Source organism: Etheostoma cragini, chromosome 15 (genome assembly GCF_013103735.1).
Source record: "Etheostoma cragini isolate CJK2018 chromosome 15, CSU_Ecrag_1.0, whole genome shotgun sequence".
NCBI lineage: Eukaryota > Metazoa > Chordata > Actinopteri > Perciformes > Percidae > Etheostoma > Etheostoma cragini.
Window position 1 is genome coordinate 19,241,971 of NC_048421.1, and position 14,352 is coordinate 19,256,322.

The window sequence follows — 14,352 nt, forward strand, 5'->3', positions numbered from 1 at the left end:
AGAGCCACGTGTCTGTGTGTGTGTGTGTGTGTGTATCTAGTGGAAGTGTGTGATGTGTAAGAGCCACGTGTCTGTGTTTGTAATGTGTGTGTGTGTGTGTGGCATCGTAAATAAAACTCAGCTGCTCCAGGTTTTACAGTTTACCATAAATAGAGCATAATTTCTCCTCAACCTTGACACCCTGATGAGAAACTGTAAGGTGTGTGTGTGTGCGGTGTGTGTGTGTGTGCAGGGTGTGTTTGTGTGTGTGTGTGTGTGTGTGTTTGTATGTGTGTGTACAAGGTCCATCTACTTTACTGTGCGTTCGGCTGTACACATTTTGTCAACGATGTAGCTTTTAGCATAAATGTGTATGTCCAAATCAACATGTAAAACTATATTGTAATCGTACAAATATATCATATTAAGTTAAAAGTGTATATTGTTTCATAACGTTACATATTATATTTCTATTAGAATGTATCTTTGTACTTTAATATAGACACTTTTTGATCATATTATAAATCAGTCTAGTGTACACTGTTCCTTGACTTGCTGACACTGCTGCTATTAATCACATCACTCACTTTACACTGCCTTTCAATTATTACCTTAGCAATATTAGCCAAAATTATAATCTTAAATATTATAACATAATGATAATTGTCACTTGAAGTTGAGAAAAGTGAGTTTCTTTCAATAAAAAGAGGAATCTGTTAGTCTACTTAAAATACTAAAGTATGTTTTTTATGTCTTTCAGATTAAAGCCTCATCATCGGACTCGGACGTGTTTCGCCACCATCACGTGGATTTAAAGACACAGATGGAGCATTTTCCTGGTAAAGGACTCCCATTAGCTTCTAATGTAGCTCGGTGTAAATTCTTTCAGGAAGACGTAACTATTAATTGATGCCCTTCTACATCAAGTCAGCTGTTATCCTAATAAATGTATATTTTATCATGCTCTGTATAACTGTCACATATCTGCAACTAGTCTCTCCTGATCGAAATGTATCTCCGCGTAAATCCTTTCAGGAAGACCTCACTCTTAATCAATGCTCTCCCCAGCTCCGATCAGCTGTTAGAGGGGTTCACCTTCCTGCTTAACCAAGCAGAATCGTTACACAATGGCAAGGGCCAATCACACGGTCATAACCTTGCTTTAAATAATCATTTCTGTCTTTGCAATCAGCTGTCATTGCAAGAAGAACTGGAATTCAGATCTATCACTCGTGATGGGATGAGTATAGGATAGGAGCGGCGTGAGGTCTGTAGATGTGCTTTTAAAATAATCAGGGGTCAGTTGGCCTGAGGAAAAGGAGAGCAGTGTGCAACATGGTGGACACAGAGCCAACTTCTTGTGTAAGAGGTTTAACATGAGTTGGGAGAAAAAATCCGACAATCCTACACAGCGAAAGCTTCCAGAGGATAACCTCTGACCCTGGACGGCCTCTTCCAAATCTGCATCAGTCCCCCTGCTTATCCTCAGGGCACTTCTGAATGTTAGAGGAATGTAATGTCTGTCTTTCCTGCACAACGTCCATTATTCCTAAGGTGCATCGAAAAATCAAAGAAGAAATAGTCTTAACCCTTGTGTTGTCTTCCCGTCAAAATAAAAAAATAAATACTTTTGTTGATGCTTTTTATCGACGTTTTAAAATGTTCTTACATTTTTGTCCATTTTTCAACACCTTTGACGCTTTTTTAAAATAAATGTCACTTTTGATGTTTTCAACACTACGTAACACTAACTTATTAACTTTAGTTTTACAGTTATCTTTGGAATTGATGGTCAATAAACCTAATTTACAGGAAATTATACCTAATGTTGAATTATTTAGAATACAATTTAAGGAATGTATGTTGATAGATAATCACACAGACTGGAATATGTCAACTTTTAATCAATACTATTTCAAAACCAAATGTTTTTTCAAATAAATATAAAATTAAATAAGACTCCCCTAAATCAATGAAAGTAGAGATTTGTACTTGCCAAAGAGCGTTGTGTGGAATCATTCATGTTAATTTGGGGAATTAAAAAGAACACTGATGTAGGAAAATGGGTCAGTTTGACCCAAGGACATTGTGAGGGTTAAAAGGTTGAAGTGCCTTATCAGGCGTCCCACATTACCGGACAGTACGGTGAAGACGGCGGCAAAGGCGTTGAGTTTGAGTCCGTCGATGACGTTGCTGGAGTGGAACAGCTCGAGACACATCAGGCTGAAGCCGACCACCAGCAGCAGGATGTAGAGCACCTCCGACACCACCGACAACCACAGCACACCTGCAGACACACACAACTCCAAGTTGTTCAAAATGAGCCTATTATTTGGAAATGCAAACATTAAAATATGAAGCATACCCCTTTCTTGTCCAGGTATGTTTTACTATACTGTCCTTTAATACAGTCTTGCAGTACAAGAACAATACAAAGGGGGACTCTTTGGGGGCGGGACATCTGGTGCTCTCCATGTTGTGTGAGCAATGTGAGACTAGCTTACTATAGCTAGTACAGTTATAAGTTTGTATCAGGGATTTAATCTAATCAGGTTTGCCACACATAAAGCCAGGAGGAAAATATTTAAGACTTTAATAGACTTTAATACCTGCGGTTGTTAGCGATTGATTTATGCAAAATTCTTATGTTTGCACCAAAAATGCGAGTTTTGTTTTAAACATCGGTGCTGCAACAGTTGTATTTTTTAAACTGCAGTCATGTGTATTGAGTGAATCGCCATGGCCCCGGGGCCCGTGGTATTTTAAGGCAGCCCTGATCACCACACTGTGAATTAAAAACAATCTTCAGCATTACAGCTTTTTTTTATTTTTTTATTTTCTCAAGTAGCAGTGTTTCTGGAGCAGGCATGGTCTTTGAGAAGATACACAAAGACCCAGCAAAGGAAATACATCAAAGTGAATTCAGCAATGATTTATGGGATACTGCGCTCCTCTTATTCTGACTGTATTTTCCCTTTTTTATGCGTTACGCTCTCTCACGCATGCACACTGAGACAGTACAAGTTGTGTTGAAAGAGCACCTGTATTATGAAGGACTCAGGAATCAACAGAGGCCTTCTGAAGACCTTAGTGCTGAGTAGGTTTCACAGAACGGATTGAGCCATTCCGAGTTTAGACTGTTTGTTTGACAATTACGGTGAGAGAAAGCACAATACTGGCTCACCTGCAGCTCACCAGTGTGTCAGAGTAAATATGAACTAATATAAAAACTATAGAAACACTAACTCTCAATGTATCGGTGCATAATGAGGTCTTAAAGGTCATATGTTGTTAAAAGTTCAAGGGAAGGGGGGTGCTGAGGGGGCTGAGGCACCTCCTGCTGGAGGCAGGAGCTGGAATAGATTTACACACCCCTGCTATCTTTTGGAAATTGATCTTAACGCCTTATTTAAATTTTTTTTTGAAAATCAACCTTTTAAGGACACCAATTTTCTTTCTGACTGAATAATGTATTGTAAATAAATAAATGTTCTTCCTTAAAATACAGGGGGCATAAGTATACACCCCCCTAAGTTAAATTCCTATAGAAGCAGGCACATTTTTATTTTTAAAGGCCGGTTATTTCATGGATCGGGAAACTATGCATCCTGATAAAGTTCCCTTGGCCTTTGGCATTAAAATACCCCCCCCATCATCACGTACCCTTCACCTTACATAGAGATTGGCATGGGGTTATTTCAGTTAGCTTAATAGCTGGTTGGATTTGCATTGAGAGATGATCTTACGGAAAGTATCCATACAATACATTACTCATTCACAAAGAAAATCAGTGTCATTAAAAGATTGAATTTTCCTAAAGGTTTTGAATTAAGGCATTAAGATCAAGATCCAATTTTCAATTCCTCTTGTTAATCAACTTTAGCACTGGTGTGTGAACTTTCTTGAGCCACTGTAAGTAAAAGATGTGAATATTCCTTCCGCCACTGCTGTAATCATTATCTACCTTGGACCTATGTCTTTACTTTGAGTATTTCTCTGTTCTTATTCTTTCTCTTATTCTTTTGCATTGAAATGTGCTCTGTAAGTAAAAATGCTTTGTTTTTTTCATTGAAAAAACCTGTGTCGACCTTCACTCCTGGAACTTTCATGGGCAGAGAAATAAGTGGGTACTAGATTTCCATTTTTGTTGTATTTTTCACCTCCAGGCACAAACTGAGGGCGGGGACGTTGGATTATCCCTTTATTTATTGTGTGGAGTGAGCCAGGAATGATGACTCTGATGAATGTTTGGAGAATGAGGACTCATCCCTCCGCTCCAGACAGGATGTGACACTTAGAGCCCAAAACAAGGTGAAGTATTTGTTTCTGATGGGGAGGGGGGGGGGGGGGGGGGTGTCTGATATCAACCACCTACTTGTGTGACACACATTTGACTCTGACCTGTGTCGGCGGGGCCCTCTGGTCAAACAGAGCTGTGGACCGAGTGGGGAAAAAAAATCCCATCAGAGCAGAGAGACATATTATGCAGGATGATGAACACACTTTACAACCCCTACTGTACTTCTTCACGCTCTGGAAATGAGAACATTTTTAAAGCAGAGAGGAGTTGTCATTCTGTAACCGGAGCTGCCCTCAGGACCCACTCTCAGCACCACAACTCAGACTCCACTGCTCCCCGCATTTATCATTTCTAAAAGGCAGCAGCCCTTTTTGAATCAGTGATGCTCACAACAGGATTAAAACGGGATGATCTGAGTTTTCCTGTGAGTGTAGTGGAGTTACAGGATCCCTGAACAACAGAAGTGAATCATTCATTTTGTGTCAAACTTCTTTCTAGGCAAGAACAGGCAGCCATATTGCAATACTGAAAGGGTTTTACTAGTGGTTTGTTTCGGGATTGTTTCGGTGCTGCAGGAAATTCAGCCAGATGCATGTATGCATTGTCTTCCACTTTTTATGTATTGGAATTCTAAACTCCGGTGGATTTCTGAGGACTATGGTTAACTGCTCCTCAGATCTCTGCAGGGTAAATCAAGACAGCTAGCTAGACTATCGGTCCAATCTGAGTTTTCTCTGTGCAGCTCTGTGCGGAGCTCAATGCCACCAATGACTATTCTGATTGGATAAAATAAATGTCATTAAACCAGAGTATCTTTTCCTCCCATACCCAAATGCTATTTGGAGTAGCCAGACTCTTCTCCAGTGCGCTTTGGAGGAGGGTCTAGCAAAGCGAGACTAGGGTTTTACATACCTGAGTGAAATAAGGGAATATGATGGTAGATTATTAAAAGAAAAATACTGCCAAACATTTGGCTAAAAGCAATGGCAAGAAGATGACAGAAATTAGTCTCAGGGGTTTGTTGTGTTTTAATTGTAGGAGCAAGACCACTGGCGGATGACGTGAGATGTCTGGTAGGTTTATATTGCAATGTTGTAATACAAGATTATTTTTTAAAGCATTACCAACATGGGCGGTGCTAGAGTTTTCAAACTAAGGATTTTTGTTTAAATGTCCCATGGCTTGAACATTTTTGTAACATTAATATGAGTCCCCCCTGCATGCCTATTGTCCCCCAGGGGCTAGAAATGGCAATAGATGTAAACCAAGCCCTGGGTGTCCTGCTCCGCCTTTGAGAAATTGAAAGCTCAGATGGGCCAATCTAGGCTCTTTCTCCTTATGAGGTCATAAGGGGCAAGGTTACCTCCCCTTTCACTGCTTTGCCCGCCCAGAGAATTGTGGCAGTTGGTCAAAGCCACACCCCCAGCCTCCACCTTGCTCCCCCTCTTTCCTCCTCAATAGCTACAGACTCAGAAATGGCACATACAAAAGAAAGCTCATTGTGGGACTGAGTTTAGTGGCTGTAATTCTGCACCAATGCTGAGTTTCAGGAAAGAGACTTCAGAGACAGTATTAGGGGACCACTAAGGTCTATATAAAAGAGACTTCAGATACAGTATTAGGGGACCACTAAGGTCTACATAAAAGAGACTTCAGATACAGTATTAGGGGACCACTAAGGTCTATATAAAAGAGACTTCAGATACAGTATTAGGGGACCACTAAGGTCTTTATAAAAGATACTTCAGATACAGTATTAGGAGGCCACTAAGGTCTACATAAAAGAGACTTCAGATACAGTATTAGGGGACCACTAAGGTCTATATAAAAGAGACTTCAGATACAGTATTAAGGGACCACTAAGGTCTATATAAAAGAGACTTCAGATACAGTATTAGGGACCACTAAGGTCTATATAAAAGCATTCAAAGAGCACCATGTGATGGGACCTTTAAAACAGCACATTATCCACAGACTGAAGGGTTAAATCTATCTCCAAGTTTGTGCATGTTTTTTCCAATGTGCCAAGTAACTGTAGTGATTTAATACATTATGCCGCATAATTAAAACCTACAAAATGTCTTAGTTGGTAAAGACTTTAGTGATTTGTAAAGTGATTGCTAAGGCCTAGTTTTTAAACCAGGAGCTAATCAGCCTTGGCTCGGCGCTCCCTAATAGGCGCTCCCAAATAGGCGCTCCCAAATCAGCATTCCAAAGGCGCTCGAGCGAGGTGTTTGAACTGTTCAAATACAATGCTTCTCAGACGCGTCCAAGATATCTAGCAGGCTAAATAATTGGACATGTCAAGGAGTCCAAGAGCCAATGAATGCGCAAGATATGGGTTGAGGGAAAAGCTGGGGGAGGAGAGAAACTTTACTGTACATGTTGCATTTGCCACACGTACCAAAGTTGTTGTACTCTAGGTAAACAAGCCTTTTTTGTCAAAACCCCTTAATGCTTCTTTTCTTTTTCTTTTTTTGTTTTATCGCTGCAAATCACAACTTTAAGACTCCTGATTACAAGACAGTAAGTTAGCTTATGAAACGTTTGTAGGGCCTTCAAATAAGAAGAAATCAACTATGTAAACGGAAAGTCACTGTGATATCACAAGAACTTGGACAAATTGAATTATGGAGCGGATGATGGCGCTACATGAAAAGTCAGGAGATCATCCAAGTGCACAAAGATCATGAATCTCTGCAATAGTAATTGCTCCAACAGTTGCTGAGACAGCAGAAATCTCATACATACAGTCTTTCTCATGGGACTATGAATGCAGCGTGGAAACAGACTTCCTAATGAAAGCAGACAGGCAGAAGGATTAGCAATTGACCTGAAACAGAACACTTGGTTTGGAAGTTGTAGCAAGTTAAAGACTGGGGAGACAGTGGTGAAAACTAAAGCAGGAGAGAAAAGAGGAGTGTAAGGAAGAGCAGAAACCTCTGGGGACCATCAGTAATAAGAACAGCGTGAACCACTTTATGATGTCAAGGTGCAAAATGAATGTGAAGGAGAAACTACAAACCTGCAGCTGAAACCTTCAGGACGACAGTAAATTTATGATCTTGTTTTCTTTTATAAACGCGTTCTTCCGCTGGCGTGGCTCCACTGATTGCAATGCTGGTCTGTCCAGACTGAAATATATCTCTACAACAGACAGTCATGTTCCCCTGAGGATAAACTGTAATAACTTTGGTGATCCTCTGACTTTCCATCTAGCGCCATCCTCAGGTCCACATTTTAATGTGTCCAATACTTTAATTAATGACCAAATACCTGCAGAACTAATGACACTGATTTATTATAATTAGTGCTGTCAAACAATTCAAATATTTAATCACGATTAATCGCATTAATGTCATAATTAACTCTCAATTAATCACAATTAATCGCACATTTTTATCTAGTCTAAATTTCCCTTGTTCCATTAGTTTTTCTCATTTTAATGCTCTTATCAACAAGGAAAAGTGGATCAGCTCGCTTTGTGCAAATGTTTTTGCTTTTTTTTATTGAAAACAACAATGGTCGTTATCCTTCTGTAGTGTTCAAGAAACCCCCCCCCCCAGCATGTAGCCTACTGTAGTGTTCAATTTCACACGTGGAATTCTCACTTGGAGCAAATAATCTCTCACACAGTGTAACACTGTCCATCAATAAAAGGGTGACGATAATACTTTGACGATATTTCAGACTGGACGTGCTGTGATGATTGTTCCGTCCGAAACAACAAAACACACACATAACACTTTGGTCTTGTCAATAAAACATTTAGCCACTTTTAGTTTCCGGTCTAGCTTGATCTGGTGGATGTTGTAGTTTTTCTAACGCTACTAGTTGTTGCAACAGCATGTGAAAAAAACTACAAAGTTTGCTTGGCCAAAAAGAATATTAATCTTGTGATAAAAAAATTAACGCCGTTAATAATGTGTTTGACTGACAGCACAACTTATAATACAGTTTTTTACAACATTTTAATGCATAAACATCTATGGCCGCCACGACGGTTAAACACAAATGCAAAAGCCACAACACAAATACAAAAGTTACAACACAAATACAAAAAACCACAACACAAATACAAACACCACAACACAAATACGAAAGTTACAACACAAATACAAAAGCCATGACTGCAATTTAATTTAACGACTGTTGCGGCACTAAATACAAGTCATATAATCACTAACAATCGGGAGTACCACACACAAATTTGAGTGTGATTTTTTTTTCTTTCTTCATGAATTTTTTTGTCTCCTTCCCTGAGGCTGAACCTGCGCATTATAACAGCGGAGTGAATTAAAAATTGGATTTTTCATAAAGTATCGCTCTTATACACCAAACTCTCTTTCTGGTTTCTCTTGATTTCCAGCCAGTCGATGGAAACAAATACCAGAGGTATAAAAAGCCTTTCAGGAAAAGGCACAATGCAACAATATTGACCAAAATAGTACCCCCCTTATTGAATATGTATCACCAGTAGAAGGAGCAGAGTGAGGTTTCATTAGAGAGTAAATAAAATGTGTACTGAAGGGCTGATAACAGGAAGGAAGGAGCTCATTAGAGCGAGCCTCGTCTCAAATAATTACATCTTTAATGGCTGTGTGTGTGTGTAAGTGTGTGTGTGTGTGTGTTTTCATAAGCTGGTCAGTGGTGCATGATGTCAACAGTTTGTGTCTGTTATACATTTTTGATGTTCTGAGTGTCGAGAACGCAGATTCTTTTCTGATTCAGACCCAGCGGAACCTCAATGACAAGATTATCAATTCATTGATTAAGTCCCAGATTTAGGATTTCCAAAAATTAATCAAGACAGTCATTCTAGTGAATTAAATTAGGGTTGTCACTGATGATTTGTCACTAGTTATTATTATTTCCATTCATTTTGGAAGTAATCAATTCAAATGATTTAGGCTACTTTGAAAAATTTCAAAAAGGAAAGTGTCCATTACAAGTTTTAATTGCTTCAATGTAACCACAGTTATTAAAACTCAAAGAGATTCAGTAGAACAGGGAAAAGAAGCACACTTATGAATATGATAAATGAGTTCACTTCTTCAGAATATCAAAGATTAATTTTCTGTCTGCTGACTAATTAGCTCAATTTATCAGCTCTATATTAAATAATAATAAAAGTGTTCGACACAAGCTGATTTCATGTACTGGTTTTTACTGAATTATCTTTAGAGAAAACTTTTCTGAGCTTCTTCCATTGTAGTATTTACTTTTTTCTGAACATAAGATGTCACTGCTTAGTCGGGAGGAGGTGTAAAACACTCGGATTGAGCCAGAGATGTAGTTGAAAAGATGGTTTTTATTTTCTCTCCCAATTAAGCTGAGGAAAAACAGACACGGAAACTATAAAACTAATGGGAAGCAGGCCCACTAAAGGTAATTAACTGAGAAGTCAAAAAACTATCCCATAATGTAAAAACTAGTGTTCACTAAGCTGACCTTGGGTTCAACCCCCTTTAAATAGATTAGGCTACGACGCAGACACCATTCTAAAACCTCTTCTTGCTTTGAAGCCTATCTCTGTCGTGCAGGCTAGCTAGCTTAACTATCCACAGACCGAAGCCATCATAGCTTAACTTCTTCGTTGCCGGGCGCTAGCTGCCTTCAACACGATTCTTTGGTCTCACCACAGACTGGAGCGTTATCCGCCTTGTCGTTTAACGCGAGCTACTGCTCAGAATCTTCGCATTTAGCACTCAAGCTAACGAAGATGTCTTCTACCGTCCCTTATATAACTTTGTCATTGTGGAAACAAAATTTCCAGTGGGGACACACACCAGGTCTGCTCGTGTTGCCTCGGGCTGAAACACGCCTGCCTGGCCGTTCAAGCCCCCGGTTCATGCAGACACTGAGCCTGCTTTACCACGAAAAGCCTTCGCGGACGGCTAGCGCGCCAATCTAGGTTGTCGGGGAAGGAACCATACCTGTCGAACACTAATTTGCCGACTGGCAATGACGTGTCTGGCGCGGACGCCGTACCCTGTGCCAAACCCAGCTGGGGCTCACAGCTGGAGCTGGGCGCAGTGGCTCCGCTCGCAGAAGATGTACTCGAGCTGGACTACGAGGACGAGGACTCCTCGGAGCTCCTCGTATCACAGGATGAGGAGGACGAGGACTCCTCGGAGCTCCTCGTATCACAGGATGAGGAGGACGAGGACTCCTCGGAGCTCCTCGTATCACAGGATGAGGAGGACGAGTTCGAAATGTTCATCCCCTCCGCCCAGGCTGTGAAGCCTGATGCTGTGTCTGCCATCGGAAGGAGGAGGAAAGTGTACCAGCTTCCTCCGCTCTCAGCATGGACATGCAGGACGTGTGCAAACGCGCTGCGTCCAGGCTAAACATCCCTTGGCCTACGGTCATGGTGGAGCACACTAGATTACACTACAATGGGAGGAAATTGCCCCAGACCAAGAGGTCGGCAAAACAGCTACTTCCAACTTTTCCTGATCTGCTGGAAGAGGTATCCTCTTCCTGGAAACACCAACCTTTCAGCGGCAAGACCCCAATTCAGGGAGCTTCTTCCCTGGAAGTTGAGGGCATGAAAAGCTGGGAATGTTCCGCATAGCCCCCGATGGAGCCGTTGGTTGCAGCCCACCTTCACCCGTGGGTGACTGCAAAAAACCTCACAGAACCCCACAATGCCATCGAAGGCGGACCGTTTCCAGTCTGCCTTGACCGAGAGGGCGTATAAAGCGGCGGCTTTAACGGTAAGTGCTCCGAATGTCTTCTCCATGCTCACTGCGTACCAAGCGGAGCTGTGCGAGGACATGGTCACCAAACCAGAGCCTGCTGTGTGGGAAGAGATTACTGTGATCACAGACATCTGCCTCCACGTGCAGCACTGTGCGGTCCAGGCCACAGGTAAATCTATGGGGCTGATGGTTCTACAGGAAAGGGCTAGATGGCTTAACCATCCAAGTCTTTCGCTCAAGCTGTCTCGCGGTTGGCTCAGTTCAAAATCCCCAAGCGGCCAGATCCCAGCCCGCCCCAGACGCCCCACCTCAGCAGAAGGCGAGAGGGAGCTGGCCCAGAAAAGCCCCTGCGCAGACTGCTGCCCCACCGGGACAGCCAGCCCAGGCCCCTTTTCAGAAGATTTGAAAGAAGAAGAGGGCGGTTTGACAACAGACCTCTCCCTACCTGCGTTGGAGCTGGAAGTTTCCCATTCACCAGCCCCACATTTTCTGTTTGGAAGTGTGATGCAGGAGGTTTCACAGCCCCCAAGCTCCCTGTTGTAACGTGCGCTGCCAAACAGGCGCGTCCCCTCAAAGGGAAGCGGAGACTTTGTTGCGGAGGCGGCAGACCCTGTCCTCCATCCAAGTTACCCAAGCACACAGTCACATTTTTCAGCAGAATTAAAGCATGTTCCACTGTCCCCATCTTGTGGTCCCCAAACGGGGAGGGGACGGAATTCGCCCAATCCTGGACCTGCAGGCTCTGAACAAATACCTCCGAAAATACAAATTCAGGATGCTCACTCATAAGACTCTTCGTCCGGTGCGCCAGGGCATCTGTTGATCTGAGAGACGTGTATTTCCATATTGCAATCTATCCTCCACACAGGAAATATCTTAGGTTTGCTTTTCGGGGTGTCTGTTACAAGTACAGAGTGCTTCCCTTCAGTCTGTCTCTGAGCCCGAGAGTGTTCGTAAGTTGTACCAAAGCAACTGTAGCCCTCGTAAGGCGGCAGGGTCTCCGTCTAGCTACAAATCCAGACAATTGGCTCCTTTTGGCACAGTCAGAGCAGGAGTCTGTGACGCAAACGCACATTCTCATAAAACATCTGACCAATCTGGGTATTATAATGAATATAGAAAAGAGTGTGCTTTCCCCAGTGCAAAATATAATATTTCTGGGACTATCTCTGGACTCAATGTCCTTCACAGCCCGCGTGTCGGCGGAGAGGGTGAAGGTTATTAGGGCTTGTCTCACGCATTTTTGACTACGCGGATCCGTTGCTTTCAGGATATGTCTAAGGTTAGTGGGACTGATGTCAGCGGCAATTCTGGTGATCTCACTATGCCGCCTGTTTATGAGGGATTTCCAGCATTGGGTGTCTTCCCTCAGGCTGGATCCTGTGCGTCATGGCGCACAGAGGTTACCGTGGAATGCGGAATGGACGCATCCGAGTTTCTTGGCGCAGGGAGTAGCCTTGGACACCGTTCTGGCATGGAAGGTGGTCACCACAGACGCGAGCCTTTTGGGCTGGGGGGGAACACAGGAGGGCCGTTTTGTGAGAGGCACTTGGAGCGAGAGTCTCCGGCACTGTCACATAAATTACCTCAAGCTCTTAGCAGTGTTTCTCACCCTGAGGCATTTCCTGCCGCTTCTTATAGGACACCATGTTCTGGTGATAGAAGACAACACAACAACAGTAGCCTATATAAACCGTCAGGGGGGCTTGTGTTCCCGTCAGTTACACATGCTGGCACGGAGATTGATACTGTGGAGCAGCAGGCACCTCCTGTCTCTGAGAGCGACACATGTCCCCGGGGCTCTGAACCAAGGCGCAGATTTGCTGTCCAGGGGCACGCCGCAGTAAGGCAACTGGGCTCTGCACTAAGCCATTGTGAGGCAGGTGTGGTCGCGCTATGGCCGGGCCAAATTGGACCTATTTGCATTGAAAGACAATGCGCAATGTCCGCTGTTTTTGTCAATATGTGATCCAGGGGCGCCTCTCGGCGTGTACGGTATGGCTCTGATACCCCCCACTCTGTCCAGGGTGAGAGAGCGCCAGAGCAGGATGATTTCAATAGCTCCACACTGACCGGCGATGCACTGGCTTGCGGAGATATATCTACTTCTTTGCGGACAGCCGTGGCCACTCCCACAACGCAGGGACATGCTGTTACAGGCGGGGGGGACAATCTTTCACCCGCACCCAGAGTTACTGGGGCTATTTGGTGCAATTAAAACACAGCTGGGCTCTCACAGAATGTGATTAACACAACTCAGAGTGCCAGGGCTTCTTCCACCTGATCCCTGTATGACTGTAAGAGGAGGGTGTTTGAGGACTGGTGTCTCAGGGAAGGACATGTCTCTTTTCAGTGCCCTGTTGGTGCCATTTTGTCATTCTTGCGGGACTTGATTGACAAACATAAAGCCTTCTCCACCCTTAAACTGCACCTCGCTGCCGTTGCAGCTTGTCATGTGGGGTTTGAGGGTAAAACAGCCAGCAAACACCCTTTGGTTTGCCGTTTTTTGAAAGGAGCATGTCGGCTGGTCCCTGTTTTTAAGCCGTTGGCTCCCCCGTGGGACCTGGACCCTCCTTTTGAACCACTGGAGGAGGTTGACCTGAAGCATCTGTCTTTGAAGACAGTGCTGCTGCTGGCCTTGGCGTCTGCTAAATGGGTTGGTGACATTTATGCGCTCTCTGTGCATCCATCATGCACTCAGATAGCCCCCGGGGCGTGTCAGGGTGTTATTGAAACCTAATCCGGCCTTTGTGCCCAAGGTGGTTGGCTCATGCTCTTCCATTGACCTTTTGGCGCTGTCTTCCCCGCCTTTTTCTTCCTCAGAGGAACAGTGGTTGCATGCGTTGTGTCCAGTTTGTGCTCTGCACATTTACATTTTTCGACGGAAAAACCCGTAGGTTCTCACAGTCACTAATGCTACTCTGAACACCGGGTTTACGCAAGTAACCTAAAGATTTCTTTCAACCAAATTGCCCAAAAATAACATGGATAATTCCATACAACATTCTTCCGGTAAAAAGATTACTTTTATTGAATTTTTTTGGGCGTTTTATTTAATCTTTTAGAATTGGAATTCTTTTTTGTAATGGTTTCAAAACAGTATCCGGAATAAGCTTTGACATCTACCCATCTGTGATCCACGCAACATCCTCTGATCTTAATTATTAGTCAAAATAATTCACAATTTCTGCCTTGTTAACTAAAAACCTACGCATAATTTGATACAAATGAGGTTTTTTGTCCATGAGTAAGTGTAAAACCTATTGTTAAAACAGCTCAGGTTTTAAAAAAGCACCAAAAGCATGGAAAACGTGACAAATGAATCAGAAAAAAATGATAAAAACATCAGAAAAGTACACAAAAGGTTCA

At 43.0% G+C, this 14,352-nt stretch overlaps 1 protein-coding gene across 1 annotated transcript in view; it reads right to left on the reverse strand.

Moving 5' to 3' along the window:
• gsg1l (gsg1-like) overlaps positions 1-14,352 on the reverse strand; it is a 42,278-nt gene that overhangs the window by 6,051 nt on the left and 21,875 nt on the right. The window contains exon 3 of the mRNA XM_034895016.1: positions 2,114-2,266. Coding sequence (XP_034750907.1) covers positions 2,114-2,266 — 153 coding nt within the window. The remainder of the gene's footprint in view (positions 1-2,113; positions 2,267-14,352) is intronic.